The 23,627-nt window shown below is 48.4% G+C and overlaps 1 protein-coding gene across 14 annotated transcripts in view; it reads right to left on the bottom strand.

Annotated features, from left to right (window-relative positions):
- SLC8A1 (solute carrier family 8 member A1) overlaps window positions 1-23,627 on the bottom strand; it is a 97,319-nt gene that overhangs the window by 7,541 nt on the left and 66,151 nt on the right. For 3 of the 14 annotated variants that reach the window (XM_015857026.2, XM_032443663.1, XM_015857023.2), the window contains 8 exons: window positions 8,165-8,271; window positions 5,829-5,849; window positions 5,162-5,179; window positions 5,038-5,052; window positions 4,646-4,714; window positions 3,737-3,867; window positions 2,893-2,992; window positions 586-861 (listed from right to left, as the gene is read on the bottom strand). In XM_015857026.2, the coding sequence (XP_015712512.1) occupies window positions 586-861; window positions 2,893-2,992; window positions 3,737-3,867; window positions 4,646-4,714; window positions 5,038-5,052; window positions 5,162-5,179; window positions 5,829-5,849; window positions 8,165-8,271 (737 nt within the window). Of the gene's footprint in view, window positions 1-585; window positions 862-2,892; window positions 2,993-3,736; window positions 3,868-4,645; window positions 4,715-5,037; window positions 5,053-5,161; window positions 5,180-5,828; window positions 5,850-7,778; window positions 7,883-8,164; window positions 8,272-23,627 lie in introns of all 14 variants that reach the window. The other 11 variants (XM_032443664.1, XM_032443666.1, XM_032443667.1 and 8 more) reach the window with 11 other exon arrangements.

Here is a 23,627-nt window from a genome sequence, read left to right as displayed (position 1 = left end):
GCCATAGGGAAGTGCTGGTTCTACATGCAAACTCAGGAGCCCAGCTAGCACCGCGCCATCTGTGAGCATCTGCTAGTTCAAACAAGAAGCCAAATATACCCTAAAAAGAATTTCTCGCTTTCTCGTTTCCCAAAATGCCAACTTTTGTCAACAAAAACAGAAGGGGAGATTTAGTATGTTGAGGCTATGAGACAGCCCTGCAAAACTCACACCCAACACTAGTGCCAGAAGACTATAAAATGCTTCTTTCCTTTCCTTGCCCAAATCTTCTCTCCTTTTTGGTTCTTTTGATTCCCTTTGGGGCTAAGTCAGTTTTAAGACCTCTGAGCACCCGAGTGTTGATCACTGTAAGTCTGGGACTGGTGAGACTGAAGCAGGAGATGGTCAGGGTGAGTTAGAGCCCTGTCTTCGCAAGATCCTCCTGTCTCATCCAAGACTGAAAAACAACTCCCACATACACATCCAATTGCCCCTCACTGGGTCCTGCAGAACACAGCTGAGGACCTCACTGGCTTTCGCAACCCAATCCCCAGACCAGACTGGGCAGAGATGGATCTTTCCAACAAACTCTGCCATTGTCCTTACCTGGCACTGATGTCCCCAGCGCCACAAACACGACTGCAGTGACGGAGTCCTTCAAGCCAATGGTGCAGCCAAAGTGGGATGCCAGGTCACCAATGAATGCTGTGAGGATGCCAATGATGAGGATGGAGACAACGAAGCAGGCCCAGCCATTGCAGTACTCGGTGGGGGGCACGCAGGCAAACAGCACCTTCCAGAAGACGGTCAGAAAGTGCATCACGTAGTCAAAGCAGGAGGGCAGCTTCTCCTCCCCACATTCATCGTCATCATCATCTTCCCCTGGAAGAAACACCTGGTTAGATTCACCCATGCTGGGGGAAGATTTATCTGTAGGTGTCAATTAACTCTACATACCATGACAAAGGAGCTACTGGGGAAAGCTAAATAAGGCAATGGCCAGTCTGGGAAAAGTCCTACTCAGCACCCTGCTGGGGGGCAACACTGCACACATATCGTTTGGCTTCAAAGCACTTCTGCTGTTCAGAACCAGTGTGTAAACTTGGATTCTCTATAATAACTTGGTTTCTCTAGAATAACTTGTTGGAAGATCATGTGTTGGTTGGCTTCAAAGCACTGCGCTCACCATGGCGGAAGCAGTAGCTAATCAGGAGCATGGTGTTATTATTTTGGCTAATATAAATAAATAACCTATTATTGTGCACTGTGGTGGAATAAGGAACATTTTCTCAGCCTGGGAAGCTTATGCCTGCCTTTTTTCTTGCTTGTTGCACAAAAGCTGCTACTGGCAGGATACACTGTGCTGTGCTGACACTGTAATTTTGCAGCAGGTATTTTAATCCTTTTCCCAAGCTACTTGGCAGCGAGACTACTGTGGATCGAGATCTGTAGGGAGACGATAAAACAGACTGAAAAATGAACATGAGAGCTACTGTCATAATGCTCATCCACATCTGTCTGTCATTTTGTTAAGCAGGAATAATGGCTCTCTTTTGAATTGCTGGCTTTCACCTGCTGAGGTGAATCGAAATGCAGAGCGTGGCTGGGCAGTGACATGGTCAGGAACAAGCTCACCTGTTCCAGGATGTTTTTGCTTGAGGAGCAAAATCCTAGCAAAAATGTAGGGACAAACTTCTCTCTCCCAGATGGAAGGGATGGGTCATTTCCACTAAATTATGCCACACTTATTAAATGTCTATTAATCGTTCTGTTAGCACTGATGGTAGCTGTTTATTCAAGGCACGATAGTGGCAGGGCTTTCACAGAACTGCAGCCTTTACATGCATCACAGAGATGAGATCTGAGTACCAGTGATTATCTTTGCTTTAATATGGGATGCAATTAAATAATTGATTCTGGCATAGATTATTTTAACCATATTAGCTATGAAACCTGCAGCGAGGATTGTCTTGCATGATATGTTCATTCTGTATCTGAAATAATAGGAGGCTCTTGGCTGGAGGCTCTAAGAATAACTATGCTACAAAAAGAGGGATGGCAATTTGAGGGGATAGCTGCTGCACAATGTCCTGTCCTCATTTTCAGATGCAAAGGGTAAATGGTACAGCCATCACTTTTAATTAATCTGTGCTGGGCAGAGCTTGCCCTGTATAGTAGAGCTTGAGGTAGGAAATGTGAGCATTCCCCCATCCTTTTCAAAGCCAAATTATCCAGGTGGGCTCAGACTGCCTTCTGCTGTGATTTAATCTAAACTGGTTGATTTTGCCTTAATGCTTGCAGGCACAGAACCCAGGCTGGACTGTAACATCCAGCCAGGGAGTTATAATGTCTCCAGTTGAAACAACAACGACCTTCCACAGAACTGGAAGAGTTACTGGGCTGCAGAGCCATAAACACAGCTGGCTGGAGGAGCAGGGGCATTGCTGTCCTGGATGCAGGGGGTCAAGGGCAAATTTCTGGACATCAGAGGGGGATGCAGGCTGTCTTCAAGGCCTGTTACCCTGGCTCTTGCACAGCCCCCACTGCAGGGATCACCAGGGACAGGGATCAGTGCCACTTCCTACCAGCACCATCTGTGCTACTCTACTGAAACACAGTGTTTGCACCCCAAAGCTCTGTCACTGAAATCACTTTTCCCTTCTGTCACGTGGTAGTAGCCAGGGTGTTTCTCTGCTGTGCACTACAAATACACTTACTGCAGTAGATTTCCCATGTGCCAGACAAGGTGATTTCACCAAAGGGTTTAAGCGGCTGCCTTACTTATGCAGACACTGTAAGTAACTGCCACCTGTTTTGCCTCCTCTTGCTCCACTGTGATCCATATTACTACTACAGGAGGGTGAGACATGAGAGAGGCTGACTAATTCACCAGGAGCTGCAGACCAAACTCACCCGCACTGACGGTAATAGCCTCAATAAACTGCTCTCTCCAGGAGTGTGTCCCAACCACCAAGGCCAGGTTTGTCTTCTTAATGAGTTTGTCCACAGTGTTCTGCAGATGGAGATGCAGAAGAGAGTATTAGGGTCATCAGGCTGGTGATGCTGGACTAAAACCCACCAGTGCAGGTGCTTACGGCTGTATGTTTATGGATAAAGCTTAGCAGATGCTAAGTTCAGGTCAAGTGCCCCTGCAGTGAAAGCAAATGTAAGTATCAGCAATTCTTCTTGTTGCCACTCATAAAGGCCTTTTGAACCTGCTCACAGTGGGAGTTTGAGTGGTCTCGGTGGAGGTTTAACAGCAAATAGCAGTGAGGTGCCGCAGCTGATGTTGTTCACAACACTTTGGCAGGATTTTTTACTGGGCTTCTTTAAAGAACTGTAAATAACTGGGACTTGAGTGTGCTGTTTAGGAGCAGAAGTTCAGTGCTGCTGGGGAAGGCAGGAGATGCTCCTGGGAAGGCTTCATCACAGAGCCACAATGACTGCTTGCATTTAAGGCATCAGCCCTTTGCCATGGGAGCCCCTTCGCCATGGGGGACCACTCTACGAGGGTTCCATGACCAGGGACCACTCAAGACTGTATTTAAATAGAGTGTAAATCATGGCTGTGATAAGGCAAGGTTATACTTGAAAAAAGCCTGTTTGCATAACAGTGATCACAGACTGCTGTCTGAGCCCTTGTGATGTCAGGAGCCGCCCTGCTTTGCTGTGATGCCATTAGCATGTGTTTGCCAACACTGAGCAAACCCAAAAGCCAGAGGAGATGAAGGATGGGGGAATGAAATACAAACAATACCTTGAACTCATAGGATTCCTCAATGATGACTTCAAGCTTGGTATGCTCCCCCAGGACGGGGCGCCCCATCTCTGCGATTCGACGCTCTTCCTCCTCCTTGCTGGTCAGTGGCTGCTTCTCCTCATTCTCCTCTGTAAAGCAAAGAGCCCACCTGTGAGCCAGGCCCGGCCGGCCGCTCCCTGGAGCTGGCTTCCCATCAGCTGGTGGTTGGGAAGCCTTTGGGGAGAGCACGAGCGACAGAGCAGGCAAGAAGAAGGAGGTCACAGAGCGATAGACAAGGCAGCTTTGCTGAGAAATGCTAGCAAAACTGGTTTGCAATTTGTCTAACCTCAGGAAGGGTTGAATTCACCCTTAGGGTGGAGGAATTGACTGCTGCCTCTCCTGCAGGGTTGCTGGGGGGAACAGATCGCCACTAAAGCCGCTATGATTTCCAGCCCTCCAGGTCTGTGGTTAGAACATTTCCATCACCTCATTGCAACCAGACAAAACCACCTGCAGCCCCAGGCCTGAGATGGACACGAGACCCTCCTGAGCAGGGCTTGACCTTGAGGGAGAGCAGCCTGGCAGTTGCAGAGCATGGAGTTGGAGGGAAGAGTTGGGCTTGCACTGGGCGAGGAGCCATCCCCAAGGGCATGGACTGGTCTCATATCTGAGAGTGCTGGCAGTGGCAGGACTGAAAGAGCCATGGAGCTGCTCTGCACCTTTGCTGATGCCTTTGCAACCTCAAGGCAGGGGATGTTTTGTCACTGTCCTGGTGCAGGCCCCCATGTTGCTCTTTGCCAGCCCACCCTGGGGACGATCAGAAGGCCATCAAGGCCCAAGGAGGGCCGGGTTTGCTGAAGAAATGGGTTAATCTGCCTGGATCAGTAAACAAACACACCAGTCAGTCTGTGTTAGACCCCTGGGTACCTCGGATGGTGACCACGGTGCAAGGAAGAGGACGTTCTCTAGCCTGTACCTTCCTGAAGACAGGTTTGCCTATTGGAGCGATCAACAGGAGATCAGTCGGAGGCACTGCATGCCCCATGCACACCCATATTGTGCTGTTAGTAAACTATGTCCTACTGCACACGGAGTTAGCGTGGCTCCCACCCGGCTGCCCCACTGCCTGTAGAGAGCTGCTCATGGCCAGAACCTTGCTATAGCCTCAGGGATCACTGACAGTGCTCCTGAGGGGCTGCTCTGCAGCCTGCTGGGCCTCTTCCCAGCCATCATGTCCTGGCAAGGGCTGCATGCATAGCAGGCTGGGTGTGCTATGAGGGGACACGGTGTGAGCGAGGGTGGCCTCACCACCTGCTTACCCTTCCAGAGTTTCCCTCCAGGGTGGAACAAAAGCAAAGAGGAAACCAAAAGGAAAGAGCAGGATGAGCATACAGCCATTAAGAGGGGGAGGGGGAGGGACAGGGGGAAAGCAGAAATCCATACCTGTGATGGTGAAGCCACCTAGACAAAACCAAAGAGAGAAAGAGACAAAGAGAAAGAGAGAAAGAGAGGGTTAGCATCCTCACAGCATCCCTCTGCAGCCTACAGTGACATGGAGGTCCTTCCCTGCCCCGTGTGGGGATGCGGGCTGACCCCTTACTTCTAGACTGGGGATGACATGGGGACACCTTGCCCAAATGCATTTGTCATTCCCAGACATATAAAGTAGCCTGCTAGGGGCCTTGGGGTGCTTCACTTCCCTCCCCGCTTTCCAAACAAGAGGCATCACCTCTTCCAGATGTGTTGTCCAATTCTGCTGTCCCTAAGTCACCAGCCCTCTTAATTTTTGCCATATCAGTGTAGGAGGCTATGGGCTAATCTGCATGGTGCAGCTTGGTGATCTGGGGTTGTTGGCAGGTTTGCTATGGCTGTTACTACTCCACTCCCACGGCTCTTTGCAGTGATGGGTTACCGCTCATTAACAATAATGATTTTTGGGCTCTATTCCGAGGGCTGATGGGGCATCAGATACCTGAGCTTATTTAAATAGTGCTGACCGCCCTAGAAAAGAATGTTGTGAGCAAGGAAAAATGTCAAACAAAATCAATCGTCTTCCGAAAATATGCAGACAAACTGGAAAAATGGAAAAGAAAAAGGAATGCGCGCTTACCAAGCTCATTCAACAACAGCGCTGTGAAGGAGACAGACAGAGACAAACACAGAAGAAGAAAAGTAAATGAATAATGAAATCAAAAGGAATATTCACAGAAAAACTCCAGATCCCAGGGCAAAGCTTTCAGATCTGTAAAACTGCAGGATACCATTAGTGTTGAGAGAGATGCACTAAAAATAACGTAACGGAAACGTTTCATGGGACTGTGGATTAAAAATAAAGATGACTGCAGACATGGGGTGGACATGAGATAAAAGGCACGCTCCCAAAATTCATTTTTCCCCTTTGAATCGTATGTGCAAGATCTTCCATTGGTCTCGGGGGCAGCCTTGCCTTGGAAGAGGACACAACGTGTCCTGTGTGCAGTGGGTAATGGCTTTGACCTCCTCCAGCTGCTTGAAGGGGAGCAAGAACTACTGCTGGCAGTTGTGCTTCTGACATACGGAATGAGAGAAAAGTCTGGGGCAAAGTTTGGCTCAGGGATCTGCTTACTCAGCATTTGAGCTTTTTGAAACGAAAGAAAAAAGCTCTCCCTTGGTGCATGGTGGGTCTCTGGCTCCCAAGGCACAGACCGCAGTGTGGCTACACGGCCCAGTGGTGACGTTTCAGGAGTGCTCCCATCTGCAGGCTGTGAGCACTGCTCACCCCGTCTTGTAAAACCAAGCACAAAATCTGGCTGAAGAAAAAAACCCAGCACAGCATGGCCAAAGCAGCAAAGAGCATCCCTTTAAATCCTGACTTGCCTTTCAGCTAGCTAGTTTGCAAAACTGATCGTCTCTCAGCTACCCTCAATTTGTGACCAGGAGGGTGAGAAACTGATTTTTTTTTTTGTAGCCTGGCTCCTCCTAGCAGTTCACATAATGCAGCTAGCCACAGAAACCAGCTGGAAACCTGACAGAGAGGATGGCACAGATGACCTGCATGGCACCTGTTTGGAAGGGGAATGCAGCATCACTGCCAGATATTAGGCTGAAATGGTGTGGCACCTCCCTGCTCAGCATGGGGACTGCTGGGGACCCGCACAGTCCTGAAGAGTAGTATGTGCCAGCCCCATGGCTGCTGCAGGGAGAGCTTCTGTCCCAGAAACCAGACAGGCAGGCCAACCATTCCTGCCAATTTGTTACAAAGGCTTTCGTAAGGGACTGTTGTAGGGCAACTAATTATCTTAAGTAGCTCTAAAATTGCTTCTTGCTTGGCAACCAATAGCGCGGAGGATTAGCCTTGACATTAATTTTTAGTTAATTTCTTGGGAGGAAAAAAAAAAAAAAGAAGAAAGAAGAAAAAAAGAAAGCTTAGAAAATGAAGCGAGCCATGTCTTTTTGGGAAGGTTTGTAGTTGGTTGAGAAATGTTTTTATTTTATGTAATGAAAGAGGAAATTGTTTTTATTATTCCTATGAGGAGCTATTATCCAGTGCAGAGCCATGAAACTTTATTTGAGTGTAACCTGATTTCTCCTGGATTGATTGCATCTTACGGCGTTACCTGCTTGTGCTGTGATTCTGAGCTATTTTCAGACCCCAGTGCCAGCTTAAAAAAGACTGAAATGACTGCTCTGGCCATGCATTTTACTTCAAGAGGAGGCTACTTTATCTTCTGATAAAAATGATGCAGTGTTGCTTGCTTCTGGAGGCTGGATTTTCTACTGAATTGAATGAAGCTGCAGCTGTGGGGTGGCGGGGCGATACACTCAAAATGCCCATGGGGGCTGGCGATGCTCATGGTCCCCTGCCTGGACATTGGGGGGAGCCCTCGCCAGCAAGACAGAGTCCCCCCAAAACAAAAGAGAAAAGAAAACAGAGTAAAAAGCTGCAGGGGCCAAGCTTCAAAGGAAGGAGGGCAAAACGGCCGGGAGCCAGAGTGCGAGGAGAAAGGAGTGTGAGAGTAGGGAGACACAGAGAAAAGCGGACGGCAGCGTCTCGAGAGCTGGTCTGGTGTTACTCTCACACCTTTCACTCCTCGTCGTAGCCACACCGGGTCCCCAAGCACAAGGAAGAAACTGCACTCTTTCTCATACTCCTCACGGTCAAGTATTCTAAGGGTAATGAATTTCCTGTGGGAACACAAGACAAAGGCAAACACATGATTGGCGTCGCACGCGCATGCAGTTCACGTCCGCCGTGGTGCTGAGATGGTTGGGGAGGGAGGGAAGCGGCTGCACATCCCAATGGGGCAGGCGGGGAAGGGCAGGAGCATCCCTGTGAGTTTCTGGGGGCACCGCTCCTGCCCTTTTCCGCAGGCGCTGCGGATGTGAGCTCGGTGTTGCAGGTGCTAGGTATGAGTGAGCCAGACAGGGACACACAGGCTGGGCTCAGCCCCGGAGCACGTCCCCCACCTTTCTTCTCACTCATCTCCACCAGCCGGGGCTCCCCGATCTCTAGGTAGAAGGTCTTGTTTTTTTCATACTCCTCATCATCTATCACCTTGATTGATATCGTTTTGCTGGAACAGAGAAGAAGAAATAGAGATTCAAGAGTAAGGGGGGAAGAGGGAGGAGGGAGACAGGGAGAGGAGGAGGGTGGAAAGGCCAGGAGAAGGCAGCTGCGGAGAGAAAACAGTGGGTTTGGTAGCACAGCCGGAGGGGCAGCGCAGCCGAAAGCAAAAGGCAGGGGCTGAGAGGCCAAGAGGACGAGCAGGGAGGTCCATGGGGTCAGGGTGCCTCCAAAAACTCTAGGTGCAAAGCATCCCCTTGATGGCTTGCTCCCGCTTAACCAGCCCCAGCATGGCAAATCCACAGCAGGACCATCGGCTCTTCCATTTGGGCTCTGTGGGCTTTGGTGGACAAGTTCAAAGGGGATGCAGCGGTCCCATCCGCTGCATCCTCCTAGGCAGAGCCCCTCCGCCTGGCTGACAGGTATTTGGCAACAGAGGTGACGTTTTACTCTCTTTCAGAGCAAACACTGCCAAGCACTGGGAGGAACAGCCAGGATGATTTCTTGTGCTGTTCGCTGTGAGTCAGAAGTGTATTAAGTTTGCCCTTCATGCTTATAATGAAACCATTTACTCAAGAGCAAGCAATGGCTGTGAAAAGTGTAACAGTGCAGCACAGTATGGGGTAATGGTATCTCAGAATGAATATCCGTAATAATTTGTTCTGTTTGTAATTATCGCTGCAATGGTTTTGTACGTAAAAGAATAGTTACCGAGCATGCAGCTGATCTTGCTATGCATTGATGAGTTAGGGGAAATTATTGCATATTAAAAACTTAATGCTCTCAGCCAAGCTATCAGAGGACCTGACAGAATTAACAGAATGGCACTATTTCAGAAACATTACTCGCCAAATCAGTAATTCTCCTGGCAACTCCTATTAAAATGCATTCTGCATCTTCCCTCCAACATATGAAACAAAGCCCTTCTCAGGAAAGTTAATTAAAAAAGCTGTCTTCAGCAATGCTGAGGGCAGCAGAGCTATCAAGATGTAAGCTTCCTATGGGTGTGCTCTGCCTTCCCACATGCGGTATTTCTGAGCTCTGCAAAATAATTCTCTTTTCACAAGAAGAAACCTGGAAAAATAAAGCTGCTCCAGATGCTCAGACCCAGCACCAACAGGACCTGAATATGGAGCCTCTGGGCTGAAACTGCCACTGCCAGTAGGTGCTGCTGCAATGAAGTTTTCTGTCTGGTATTTCCAGTGTGTGAGCAAGTGCTGTGTCGGGTGGACACGTGCACCGCTCCTTTTTGCTGCACAAGGCTAGGAAGAACAAACAGCAAGTCTGCTCACTGGATGCATTTCCAATCAGCAAAAAATCTGCTGAGGCAAATTTGTCCCTGGGATGATACTGCAATCCCAGAGAAAAGACTTTCCTTCTGATGATGTTCAAGACCACATCTGCTTGAGAAACAGCTATGTGGAAATAACACAGATTATTCTTAGAGCATGGCTCATCTTCCCCGCACTGCATTTTGCCTCCTGGATCCTGCAGAGCACCCTGAAACCCTCTCCATTGTGCCCCAGCTGAAGTTCTGGGTCCTCAGTAGGAGAGGAGTTTTTGCTTTACCCAGTGTTATGTTCCAATTGAGTGTATGGGAGGATCAATCTGACCAGCCATGCATTCTCTGCCGATAAAAGAAAGCACTTGCATCAGCCCAGCCATTCGTGGTTATTGCAGGGGAGCTGGTACCATGATACATCACGGACATTCAGTGCACAGACACTGTGTCCATGGAAGTTGGATAAAACATCAGGGAAATGTGCTTGGTGCCTCCTCTTAGCACTGCCAAAACCCATGGAAGCCATCTGGGCCCGGCATCCCCCCTCGGTGCTCTCACCAACAAAAAGTTGGACAGAATGTTGCCAAGGAGAAACCAGTCAAGCATCTGCATTTCTGTACCAAAAATTGCTTGTCCCTGAGTCTGTAGCCAAGGCAATCTCTGAGGGAATGATTTTCAGCTCATTTCCATGTACCAGGAATCAAAGAATGAAACAAACCTTGCAGAACTGCGGCTCCAGCTCTTCTCTCCCAGAAAGATTATGTCTTCACAGACCCGACATCCCCAGCCTTGCTCCAAGCCCTGTGCTCTCCACCAGGATAACAGCTTTCTTTTCAAATCATGCTGTTTCAGTCAAACTCTTTCAACACAGCCACCCCTGGTCACTGTAGCTCATGTAAAGCTATAGTACCAACCTCTTGGTTGGCAATGCCCCAGAAGGGTAAGTACTCTTCAACCTTGCATATGAACAGGGATGGGTCCGTGCACGATGAATTAGCACAGGCTGGCAGGAGCCAGATGGAGGGCAGCAGAGGAATATTTCCATGCAAGTACTTTTTTGACCAAGGCTACGTCAGACTATGGCGGCAACGCAGGTGCAAAGGAGCTGGGACTCCCACCTCAACTATCTGCCAGACTTGTCTCTCTTGCGTGGTCAGGAGTGCCTGGCGGCAGCCTGCCTGGAACTTACATAAATTTTGAACCTGAATATCTGCACAGTCACTGGGCAAATCCTCCATGTGCTTGCAAAAATCCTGCCACTCCCAATCCAGACGGTATCATTCAGTGATGTGAAATGGCACAAGCCCCTCTCATGACTCAGACAAGTGTCGAACACAGCAGAGCATCAGCAATAGGCTCCAGAGAGATGCAGGCAGGATGTGCTGGGGGATGGCCCCCAGAGCACTCGCCTTCCTTGACAGGACCAGACGTTCAGGAGCAGAGATGTGTCAGGTCCAGCACGCATGTCTGGCTGTCTGCTCAGGCTCAGCATGGAGAAAGATGGCTTTCATTACAGCACAACACATCTGTTAGCTCTCTTACAGAACCCTAGCAATGCCTTTTTAACACCGCTTTTGTTTTTTCCTTTTTTTTCCTTCCTTCAAGTGAGAAGACAAGGCCAACTACCCCCCGCCCTTGGAGATGTGCGAAGCTCCCCTAAACAAAAGCTTGTGCTGGGATGTTGGCCCTCTCCTTAGAGGCTGGACTAGAGACCTTCACCCCCACCCACCTTTGCCCTGCTGTGCACCTAGATCAGAGATCTTGTGGCTAAGAAAGCATCACTGTGCTCAGACCACACGTAAGCTAGAGCTGAAATAACTAAGTGCTTCATGTAGCCAGACACGGTGTGCCCAGTGGGACATGAAAATAAACATCTCTAAGCACAACCCACGATACAGCAGTCAGCAGCTAGCTTGATGATAAGCACGTAGCATGCTTATGCTTCTGGGACAGACACTTATTCCAGAATCAACAGAGACAATTATGTTCTTATGCAGCTTGTCACCCATTCAACTTCCAGCGATCACCCAGGAGAGCTATATGTACAGTCTGGAGGACTTCCAACGCCAAATTCATAAGTACAACATCCAGGGCAGAGGGCTGTAATGTCCTAAGTCCCAATCCCACAATAACTAAGCACTTCCCAGCCCAGTGGGTCAGTGACGTCAGTAAGAGAATAACCACGAGGGATGCCTGCTCTGGAGATGATGTTTTGAAAACACACTTGCTGGGGCTGCCCATTCTAGCCTGTGTTCTTAAGACTCCTGCAGAAAGCCGTTGGTTTCTCATACATCTGCTTGTCAGCCAGTCACTTAATTAGTCACAGTTAAAGCTAGAGATGGTACATGGTTGGAAACACTCCCTGCTTTGTGCAGCTCACATGGGCATGGTGCAAAGGGGCAAGCACGGCCCAGGGGGCTGCTCGAGGGCATAAAAATAAGCATCAGAGCTGAGTACAACCAAAGCCAGTGGCCAAGGCCAACTGAACTACACCTAAGCCACTAGTAGCGGGGAGCAGATCCCAATGCATGGCTGGAGACAGCCACCAAGAGCAAAGCAGATCTTTCTCTTCCCATCCCCACCTTCTCTAGGCTCTGTTCTCCATCTGTCTTGCTGTTTTCACCATGAGCTCTCATCTGCCTGGAGAATGCAGGGGTTCAAGGCCCTGTCCACGCTGTGAGAGATGCAAAGAGCCCTGGCTGCTCCTGTGCCTCCCTCTGCAGCACACACCTTTTGAGACCCAGACGTTGGAGAGAGGTTTAGTGCACTTAGCAGCTTCACTGCTCACAGTTCTGACAGCTACTCGAGGAGGATAGTTGTCTTGTTGCTGGGAAGTAAAAAGGAGGAGATGAGGTTTTTCCTCCACCGGTTGACAACAAAATTGTGCCTGATAGCAGGAGGTGACAGCTCTGTGTGCAGAGGCCCTAAGATGAAAGTGCTTATCCTGGCTGCAGTTGACACGCATCTGGCTGGGGACATGTGGGAGGCACATGCAATGTCCACTCCGCCAGCACAGAGACACCTGCTCCCAAGGGATAAAAGATGCAGTTGAGAACCAGAATGTACAGAACAACTTATCACATGTGGTTTGTAGCTGTTACCAGGGGTCCCTGACAGAGGGGAGGCTTCATTAGAGTTTCTGTCCCTTCCATATAGGGCTGCACTCTGTGGAGGCCTGTACTACCCACCTGTATGGGGAGGGCAGCAGTAGCAGGCTATGATTCTTTGTGGAAAGACACAAAGATTGTGTAGCCCAACCTTGGCTCCATTTCATGCCAACAGACAGGAGATGTCCCCTCTGAGGAGTCTCATTTCTCTGCCAGCTCTCAGCCACCAGTTCAGGCTGCCTAAGGGCCATAAAACATCTTCTGGGGGACTCTGAGACTCACAGAGCTCAGATTCAGCCTCTTCTTCAGATGCATAACCACTACAAATCCAATGGAAGGCAGGGGGAGCCATTGCAATCTCCTCCAGCACAAGCAGAAAGGCAGAGCAAAACCCCTCACCTCCTCTAGGGCAGGCTCAGAAATAAGATGTGCAGTGGGCATGTGGAGGATCAGCAACTCTCTGTACCAGCAGCATGATGGCCCTGACCTCCCAAGGGACAGACTTGTGGGAGTCCTACAGAAACACACTGGAATAGGGTGGACAAGACTCCTGGAGCCTCCTGGCAACTCAACATCATAGTTTAAGGACAAGAGTGAGACAGAGAGTATGCAGGGTGCAGGGTACTGCTCTGCAGGATGGCCTGGTAGTTACCACAGCACAGTAAATCCAAACTCCCAGCTAAATGGGTGTGAAGGAAAGTGGTCCAAGCTTTGCTCTTGTCTGTGGCTGCAATTGCTCAAATCTGGAATGACAACAACCTGCCCAAGTGGTGAAAAAAGCATCCCAGGGCACTGATGATGCCACAGCTCTACTGCAGATTCTGGGGGTGGACACTGCATGGCCGAGCTGTGGGAACCAGACAGGGCTCCTAGCTTGCTACACGTCTGACTCCCATCAGATATGAGCTTTGGCGTGCTCATTGTGACATACACTTCCTTCCACTGGGCTAATCAGACCACCACAGAGAATAAACTGCACAACTGACTGGATATGAAGGTAAAATAGAAATGAGAGCATGAGGGGAGACAGTGGTGATGGCCATCCCTGACCCCACGCTGATGGAATACAAGTTTGTGTGATGCCCCATGAGTCACCCTTGCAGGGCCCTTTTCAGAGATGGCTCTTGCTTATGTAAAATGTCCACGCTTGATGAAAATGCGCCTGAAGCGTGCTGCAAACATGATGTGGAGGGCAAAGGAAAACCTGCCTGAAGCTAAGCCTGACACATGCTTTGGGAAGGATAAAGTGAGCAGATTTGATGAGGCAGCTCAGTTTGCAGGTCCAGCAGCCCAGGTCTGAATGGAGCTGCACAGCCTAATGTCTGAGAAACAGTGAGCATACCAACCCGGGCACTGAAATTCGTGAAGGGTGGGGAAACAATCATTTTTCCCTCACTTCTGGAGCCAAAATTTATTTGGCTGCTCTTATTTTCTTTGCTGCCCCACACTTCTTTTTTTTTCTTTTCTTTTTTTATTTTTATTTTTTTTTAATTATTATTTTTTTTTTTTTTCCGAGAAATCAAGCTCGCTGAATCAGTGCTTCTAAGAGCACAGATGATGTGTTGTCATCTCCCTGGCAGCGTGAAACAACTGCTCCTCTGGCCTCAGGATGCATTAAGTCTAAATGACAACACACAGCTCAAACACACGACGTTGGTCTGCTCCAGAACATCGCTACTAGAAGAGCCCTGTCAAGGCCTTACCTGTCTAGCCCATTCCCCCACAGCCTTGTGGAGAGGCAAGACAGGGGAGGTGGTTTGCAGGGGCAGCAGAATCAGTGATTTCACATGCTACGCTGAATGCTGCTTTAATTTCTATTTAGGAAGGCTATTTTGGGCAGGATTTTCAGATCAGAAACACTGCTTTTCTGGGGGAATCTCTGATGTTTGGTCTGATCTGACTGTGAATTTTGCACTCTAGCTCTTGCACTTGACTCATCTGCCAATGTCACATGTTGCAAAAAGCCATGATGCATGCTTGTGGTGCCCCAAAACAAGGCCCAAGCCCTCAGTCCCACCTAAAGGTATCACCATACCCAGATAGCTGAAGGTTGGATCAACCCACGGGTCTGGACAACCTGGAGTTTTGCTGTTCCTTCACAGTCCCTTAGCTATGTGCGTCAAGTGCTGGTGAGCACCTGGCACAAGCTGTCCAGGGAGGTGGTAGAATCACCATCCCTGGAGATATTCAAGAAGAGAGCAGATATGGCACTGAGGGACATGGTCTAGAGCAGTCACAGTCATGGGTTGGTGGTTGGATATGATAATCTTAGTGATCTTTCGAACCTTAATGATTCTATGATTCTATAAGCTACTCCGTAAAGTTCATTGGGTGCCTGCTTGAGGCAGGTCCATGGGGACACTGAACAAGAGACATTCCATCTACATCAGTGTCTGGATCTCCAAGGACAGCATCATAGACAGTGCAATGCAAGTGACAACGACTAGGAGGAAAAATACATTTAATGTGAATTTGATCAAAAACACCCCCAACAGCAATTGCTTAAGGCGCCTGGGAAAGCTGACAAGGCAGAAATAACTCATCCCCTGGCACTGCACTGCCTTGCCCATGCCAGCTAAAAACTTTCATTATTTCCAAAAAATTCAGCTTGTGCTGCAAGCAAAGGGTTGAGTGTCCAGGGCTCAGTCTAGCCCAATACTCTTGCTGCATATCAATGCTTGCAAATGCCATTTCTAAGAAGCCTTCAGAGTTCAGAGCCAGAAGTTGGTATTTTACCTCTTCCCCCGCCCCTGCTTGTTCTCATACAGATTTTCCCCAAGAGAAAGCACTTGGAAACTCATTCAATTGCTTCTCGTTTCTCCACACACCTGAGTACACAGACAGCTCTTCTTTACAGGCAGGTTCCCCTTTACAACAATAATTGCTCCGTTCTTCCAATAAATGCTCGTTGCCCTTCTCTGTGTGTGCCTGGCATAGTTGCCATGACTATGCTCCTCAAAGGGAAGACATCACTCTTATCAAAATGATTTTGGCACTCCCCAAAATGAATTTCAATGAGCAACAGCCAGCAGAGGGGACTTCTCTGCAGCCTTATAAATTATTTAGCAGACCTTGCTGCTTTTATGCTGAGTAAACAAAACAGAGAGCAGCATGCAAAACTAGGCAGCAAGGCTTCAGCACCAGGAATCGAGGCTGAAGGAAGCCCAGAACACATCTGCCGTGCAGCTCCAGTGCTGCCACTGCAGAGAGATGTATATAAGAGTCAGTAATGCTCCCTCCAAAAGAAGTACCTTTCAAAGTTCCTGGCATGGGTTTCAGTGGGAGGGATGCATCTGGTGTTTGGTGCCAGCCCCAAAGGTCAGCGTCCTTGTTTCAAGATGGGAGATGGAGGCACTCCTCACAGACCTCTGGAGTAGTGACCCAAACGCTCTGACAAGAAGTCCAAAAAGCATCTCACCATCACTATTTTTATCTTCTTTTGATTGCTGATTGAGCAAGTGGCTTTGATACTGAGAATGTGCCTGTGGTTCTGCTGTGCTGCTCACACCAGCATGCCTGCTGCTCTTGACAACTGTTCAAACTTAGCAAAACACGCGTGCGTGTGCACACACACAAGCTGCTGAGCAAAACATCTGCCCTGATTTGCGTGTGCACATTGATGCAGATGTGATACGTATCTGCAGCCCAGCACAAAGCAAACGTCCTACCTCCTCCCCCTGCTGGGGCTCTGCAGATGCTAACGGGCTTTTGAGCTACAGAAGAGCCTTTTGATCTTTTATGAGCTTGAGCTTGTCAGTGAGTGTCACATTGAACTTTTATTAGGAGAAGTTGTAAGTAATCGTCTGTCAAAGAAGGTTCCGGTGCAATGCTCCTGTTTTAGCAATTTAAATGACTGGCTGCAGGGTGCCCACATGCTCCAGCCTCCCTTGGGCCATTCACCTGTGCTGGACCAGACCCCGCTGTAAAAATCACAAACCCTGTGGGCATCAGCAGACGAGATGCTGCTGTGCTGCAGGCTTCAAACACCAGGGATGCTCATTTCTGAAGACAGGAAGCCCACCCTTGAGTTTCACCCTAGTGCTGTGCAATGGCCATTTCTTCCCAGCCTTATCAGACATCTTCAGACCTCTGGTAGCTGCTAAAGCAATTGGTGCTCAGCTCCTCAGAAAGACCTTTCTGAAACTGCCACAAGAGGACCAGAGGACCCTCGTGGCCTTCCTGGACTTGAGAAAGGGATGACGTGGACAATTTCAAGAGCTACCACTTGCTGACTGACACGCCGTTGATTTGCTGCCAAATAAATTAAACTGTGAAATACAGCCCTCTCTGTTGAAACTCTAGGTATAGAAAATCTTTTTAAAGGGACATCACATCTCCTGGAGACCCCAGTGATCAGTGGGGTTAAAATCTGCAGTGGGAGCACTGAAGCAAATGTTTGCTAATAAGGGCATTTCATTGGGAGACCTTTAATGCCTCCTCCTGGTGCTGAGATAGGCAGGAGGAGGATGAAAGAATTCTGCTTTTCCTTCCCGTTACCAAGGAGACTGTTTAAACAAAGCTAAAACAAGAGGAACTGGGTGGCTGAGGGGAAGGCGAGCATGGAAGCGCATGTGAGTGCTTTGTCACTGCTTGCGGGAAGCCCTGCCATGGGCTGTCCCCCTCTCCTGGGGGAGAAGCCTGCATTTCAGAGTGTGTGCACACCTGGGTGAAGGTGATAAGGAACACTGTAAAATGGCAGTACAAAGAAGTGCCTGGCTACAGGCTGCTCTCTGCGGCCAGCTCAGCACCTCCAATCCCCATCTATATGCCCAGACGGTTGACAGATGTATAAAATGCTGAATGAAAAATCCTACTGCAGAACACCATGGAGGCAGATGTGCTGCATTGCTCTTGTGACAGTCAAAAGCCTGCAGCTAAGGCCCAGAAGACCTTTTGCAAAGGCAGGGCTCATCCAAGCCACACATACTGCGTGCCCCAGCTCCATTGGGAAACTGCTGACATGAGGTGGAAGTGATGATTCCCCCACCAATAGCAGAGGCCAGGAGCTGGTTTCCATCCCGCTGTGACTCCCTGCTTCAGACATCAGAAGGGGAACGGTTCCCAAATGCTGTTTCTCCATCTGATCCTCGTCTCTTACACTTGCTCATCTGCGTGACTGAAACCCTCAGGGCTTTGAGATTCAGGCAGAGCGCGCTGAAGTGCCTGTTACACCTGCCTGGGACTTTCTATGGAAACTTTGCCAAACTTTAGCTTTTGAGATGGAAACTTTCCATGTGGGGTGGCCACTGCTGAGAGAGTAACAAAGAGCCATCTCACTGCGTGCTTCCTGCACTGAAGGCTCAGCTCAGGGGAGAAATATGCTGCTTTGCCTATGAAATTCTTTTTTCCCAAACACCGTACTGACTAATTCTCTCCTTATGCTTCACTGCAGAGAACGAAGCTTAGCAGAAAGATCTCCCCAGTGCTTAGGATGTGCCAATCCCATAAAAATTTGCTTAAATTAGACCGAGTTCTAAGACTCAAAAAACTTTGAAAACGCGTAGGCTTCTTTGAACTGGCAGCTCAAGGTCTTGGAAAACGTAATCTCCTCTGGAAACACTCCATCCTATCCCGGTGCCAATCTGACGTTACAGATGCTGTGCCCTCAGCAGGGCTTTCCCTGTGTCTGGGAGTTGCTGTGTTCAGGCCATGACCAGCTCTTCCTTTCCTGTCTCTTTTTTTTTTGTCTGTCCTGATCCTGAGCTCAACTCTGCAAAAGCCAGAAATGGCACCATGCTCCAACATGCCCCCGGCTGCAGGAGGGACCCAGGGAACAAGAAGACGATTTAAAGCAAGATCTAGAGGCGCTCAAAAAACCAAGAGGTTGAAGAAGATGTAAGGAGTGTCTCTGGGAGCATCTACTTAGGCTGGGCTCTGTGGGAACTGCAGGGATGGTTTGGAAAATGTTGGGTGGAAGGACAGAGGGCAAAGTTGCCCAGAGCCCTGCTAGTGCAACGCCTGGGGTGAAGGCAAGAAGAAACAATGCTGTTATTAACTGCTTTTAGTGATAGAAACCGATGTTGCTGTCAGTCACATTCACATCAGTGCACAGCACCTCATCATGATTTTGACTGACTCCCAAACTGACCATGTACATGTTTATTTGTCACAGCCCAGTAATGACCCCCTAACAGTCACAGACAGCTGCAGCTCTGATTTTTCACTAGAGCTTGCCTTTTTAAAGTTATTTAGGTGTTTAAGGTTAGCTTAACCCTAATCACAATCACTACTGTAGGGCCCAAGCATGGCTGGGGCTCCTGGTCACATGCCTGTGGCTTCCAGCCCCAGCCTGCATCAAAGTACATGCTTATTTATTTTTTTTCTCTCTTTAAGAGAAGGATCCCTTAGTAATCATCCTTATTGTTTTCTAATTCAGAGCTGACAAGGAGCCTGGAGGATTATTTTGTGCTGAAGCTGTAAATGATGCCCCATGATAATGATTGCTTTCACTGATCTTTGGAGGAAAATTCCAATTTCCAATTGTGAAAAAGAGATTTTCCATTTCTGCGCCTCAAATAAACAGCTTCATGTCCAAACCTATAGCAGATAGGCTTCAGAAAAGTGTGCCTCCAAGCTCCCAGAAAGCCAGACAGAAATGCCCAAGGTGTATTCCAAATGGATGACGTGCAAAGGGCCTTGCCAGCACAGCAGGGAGCAGACTCAACCTCCAGCCAGCTGGGTTATGTCCTTGCTACACATATGGTGCCCCACATAGAACAGAACCATGTATATTTAACAGGCACTAGCACACACACAGCCCAGAGAATCAGGCAAAGCTGCAGAAGCCTCAGATATGCATAGCCTTGATACTGGATTGTGCTGAGAGGGTGATGCCACAAGCAGAAGAAACCTGTTTGCTGACGTGACAGGGCTGTATCTACCATGAATTTTGTCCTTTATTAGGTCTCTGTTATTCACTCTATTATTCATGAGCTCAGCCTTGTTTCCTCAAGAGCTGATCAGGATGAGTAATTTTGGGACAGCTGCTTTATCGCTGAGTTGCTCACACTGGATCCCTGCCTTTTGTTCCCACAGACAGTGACTTCCCTGGGAGGACAGGGTTAAGCTCAGCAGGGTTTTCACCAGATGGGGGGGCAGGGGGTTGGTTCAAGGCTGGATTTGTGTTTGCTCCTTGGCTTAGGGCTTTGCCAGCTGATCCAGATGTGATCCCAGTCTTAATCGCAGTGCCCATACAAGCACAGTAGTGCCTGGCTGCTCCATTTCTCACTGCCTTCATGTGGCCTTGAGGGAGCCAGGATTTCCATCCCAGGGCTGTAACAAGCACTAGGAAAATTAGCAATATGCAGGCAAATCAAGACCAGCTGTGAAAGTCACTAGAGCCATTGGGAAATATTCAACCAGCCCATAGGGCTTCCCTTTTTCTAGCTTGTTGATAGCTACAGGAAACACACACTTTCTAAAGTTTTCACAACTGTGTTTCAAGAGGACTCATCAGCCTATTTATTTATTTCTCTTGGCCCTGCCATCCCCATGAAGCTGTCTGGAAGTGAGGAAACATGGCCTTGCCACATCTCAGACTGAAGCAGCACTACAGGTCTGCAAGCCAACAAGGAACAGCAGATGAGTTAAAAATATACATTCACATATATTTGCAATTATTCTTTGTGGCAAGGGTTTGGGAATTTGTTTTCTTGCTTTCATTGGGTTTATAGACCTTCTTTCCAGAGTTGATACTTAGGGAAATGTTTTTAGTTGCTATATCCAGCAACCATAATGGCATTTTGATTTACAGTGTAACTGGCTATTCCAGCCAATGGGCTCCAGACAGTCCATGGTAAACATGAAGAACAAAGCTGGGAGGAGAGCTATGTGGAAGATTTCTTTGTGTGGTTTCTAGCTGTTTATTTAACAAAGATCTTTGCATAGGCTAAATTCCATGTATCACTGCAGCCTAGACTCATGCTGGTCAGTGCATGCTTTCAGGTTAACTTTTACCACTCTTTCTATGCTGTTGGGTTCAGCTGTGCACTCACATCACCAATAGGTTCATCCTGTTCTTCCACTGAAAGAGCACTGAAAGCCTCCACATGCCTCAGAGAAAATTAAAGTTTCCAACTTCAGAGCTGGCTGTGCACAGCAGAGATTTGCACCGATTTGCATATGATTTGCATTTCATCTCTAATCACTGCACAAATGTGTGGAAAATACTCTTTTAATCATCTGACTGTGGGCCAAACAAGTAACCTCGCTCACAGTTGGGAGCTGGCTGTCCCCTGTCACAGTATCAGCAGTGGGCAAGCCAGGCTGCTTAGCCCATGGCCATAAAGCCACCCACCCAGCGTGATGCACTGAGGTACAGGACTCATCCCAGATCTCTGCTACTAGACAGACAGATGTCTTCAGAGGACACTGACCAGAGGCCAAATACTGTGATCAACCCACTTTCACAGCCAGGACAGTCCCTCCAGTTCCACACAGTTCATTGGAGGCATTCAGAGGCAAACCAGGACTCATTGATCAGCCAGGTAGCAAGCCAAACCCCGCTCAAGCCAGCACTTGCAGAAAGGCTGTATTTCCTCTTCTAATCTCAAAATCAGGCCTGTTTGTTACACCTTTTAAAGGTTTGCTGTTGAGTCAGGACAGAAGATGGGAGATTCTTATCCAAAGAGGGAATTCCTGGGGAACTGCACTGTGACCTGGTTTCTGTTGGACAGAAATGGATGTTTGTGATCCTGAGGCTGAGATATTCAGCAGAAATCCCAGCTCTGCTCATGACCTACTGTGTGAGGTCTCAGGAGGATGAGTTAGGACAACAATTTCAGCACAGTCTTTGGAGGACGATACTGAAGTCACCCAGTCAAACTGGCCCAGTGCCCGGTGGCCAGTGTCACCCCAGTGGGCAACTGGCCAGTTCAGCAGCTCTGTAAACAATATGGCCTTTTTAATGAAAGTACTGAACTGGATCTGGATGCTTGGCCCTAACAATCCAAATTAACCATGGTCTGACTCCAGTCTGTTGCTATTTTTAGCCTCAAAAAATGACCATGGGCTGCCCAACACTCTGGTTGTGAATCCTTCCAGCATGGTTTTGAATGAAAAACTGATGCAATACAAGCAGCCCCATTTCTGTTACTCCAATATGTCTGTGGTGCAGGTATCCCACACCTTCCCACACCATGCACATTCTGGGCTGCATTTCGATGCATGTGGATGCTTTTGGGCATTGGAAAATGGGTTCCCCAGGAGCTGTCTGAGCAAAACTACCTGAAAATGCACAGATCCCCCCCAGATTTCAAGGGATACTTGAAACTTGAATTCAGGACGTTTGTTCCAAATTTAGGAAGAATTTCTTATTAGAGAAGGTGGTCAAGCATTGGAATGGGCTGCCCAGGGAAGTGGTGGAGTCCCCATCCCTGGAGGTATTTAAGAGATGTGTGGACATGGCACTAAGGGACATGGTTTAGTGATGGGACTTGGTAGGTCAGGTTGATGGTTGGATCTGATGATCCTGAAGGTCGTTACCAACCTAGATCATTTTGTGAATCTATTGTTCTCTAAAACGCACTCAGGTCAAGATGGAAAGGAAGATGTGACGGGCCCGAATTGGCAAGGAGGCAGAAACAGCTCATCAGAGTTGGATTTGACTGAGTGCTCTGGTATGTGCTGGCTGAAATGTCCCAGCCCAGCTCGTGGCACAGGAAGGGCTGTTTGCATGTTAGCATGTCCAAATCTGTCTGCAAAAGTTATATCTCCCTGGGCTGAAGCCAAGTAGATACAGCCATGGCTGCCTTTCTCTTAACAACTCCAGGGCAGCTATGCCAAATGCCTCATCCCAGATAGGTAGGGCACAGCAAAAGCAGAAACTCACTGATAACAGAGGTGTGAAAACCAGCACTGAGCTCATACTTCACAGAAGTCCTGAAGGACTCCTTATCTCTCCTGCTCCATGACGGCAGCCATACAAAGCTTTGGGAAACAGGTTACAGATTTTTCCCCCCTTGTGGTCCCCAAAGAAAGATGAAGTCTTTAAGCATCTGGGCAGTTATTAGTGCTCTGGCTCTGCTGTTCCCCAGATTTCTGACCAGCAGAAGAGGAGGATTAAGTTTTGGTCTGGAAGTCAAAATTTTCCCTGCTGAAGACCAGGCATCACTTGCCACCAGATCTGAAGTGGCTTTGGAAGCACAAATGGCTTCTGGCCTAGTGACAATGCCCCTGCTAGCACTTGTGGTGCTGAGCTGGCTCTGTTATATTTCCCAGACATAAAACCTCCTTGTCCTGGAGGAACAAGGTGCTAAGAGAAGGTAGATCAGAACAGAATTCTTCCACAGATATTCTCTTTATGACTCAAAAATGGTAGTTTACATTTTTATTAACAATGATGCATTGCTCTATTATTCCAGGATACATCCAGAGTATCTTACACTATCATTTAAATGTCAGTTCATTTATAGTCTTAGTTTCTATGTTAATAACATAAGGGTCACAATGTTCCTACAAGTATCTTCATCAGATCCTTGCCAAAATGAATCTCACTTGTAAAGAAGCAACTTCACCATCCTAAAAGCTTTCCTTTCCTCCCCACTTGAGCACTGCTCCCAGAGACCATTAGATCACAAAGCTATTTGGCTTTCTGTCCCAGAAAGTAACAACCAAACACCCTTTCCCAGTTGAAAGGTGAATTGTAGGATTCCCATTGCAGTTTCCAAGCAGACGGGGTTCAGCTCCACCAGCTAACTGCAGAAGGACTCAGCAACCCCATCCATTGCCTGGTACCCTTAGAAAGACATGGATGACCTTCAGATGCATTGCAGGATGCTTATGCTAAAGGCAGCTTCTGCCACACTGGGAGAATTCCTGGAGTGACTTTTCACCGGATCTCTCTGCTTTTCTCCACATTCCTCCATGCTTTTGGCAGTGAAAGAAGCCTCTTCTGCGACTGTATGCACCATGTGCAAAGTAGGGCTGGAGCTGGCTGCCGGGAGGTCTGGCATAGCAAAACCTGGGGGCTCAAGGAGG

The sequence above is a fragment of the Coturnix japonica genome, chromosome 3 (assembly GCF_001577835.2).
Source record: "Coturnix japonica isolate 7356 chromosome 3, Coturnix japonica 2.1, whole genome shotgun sequence".
NCBI lineage: Eukaryota > Metazoa > Chordata > Aves > Galliformes > Phasianidae > Coturnix > Coturnix japonica.
Note: the sequence above shows the minus strand (reverse complement) of the source record. Positions and strands in the feature narration are given on the sequence as shown.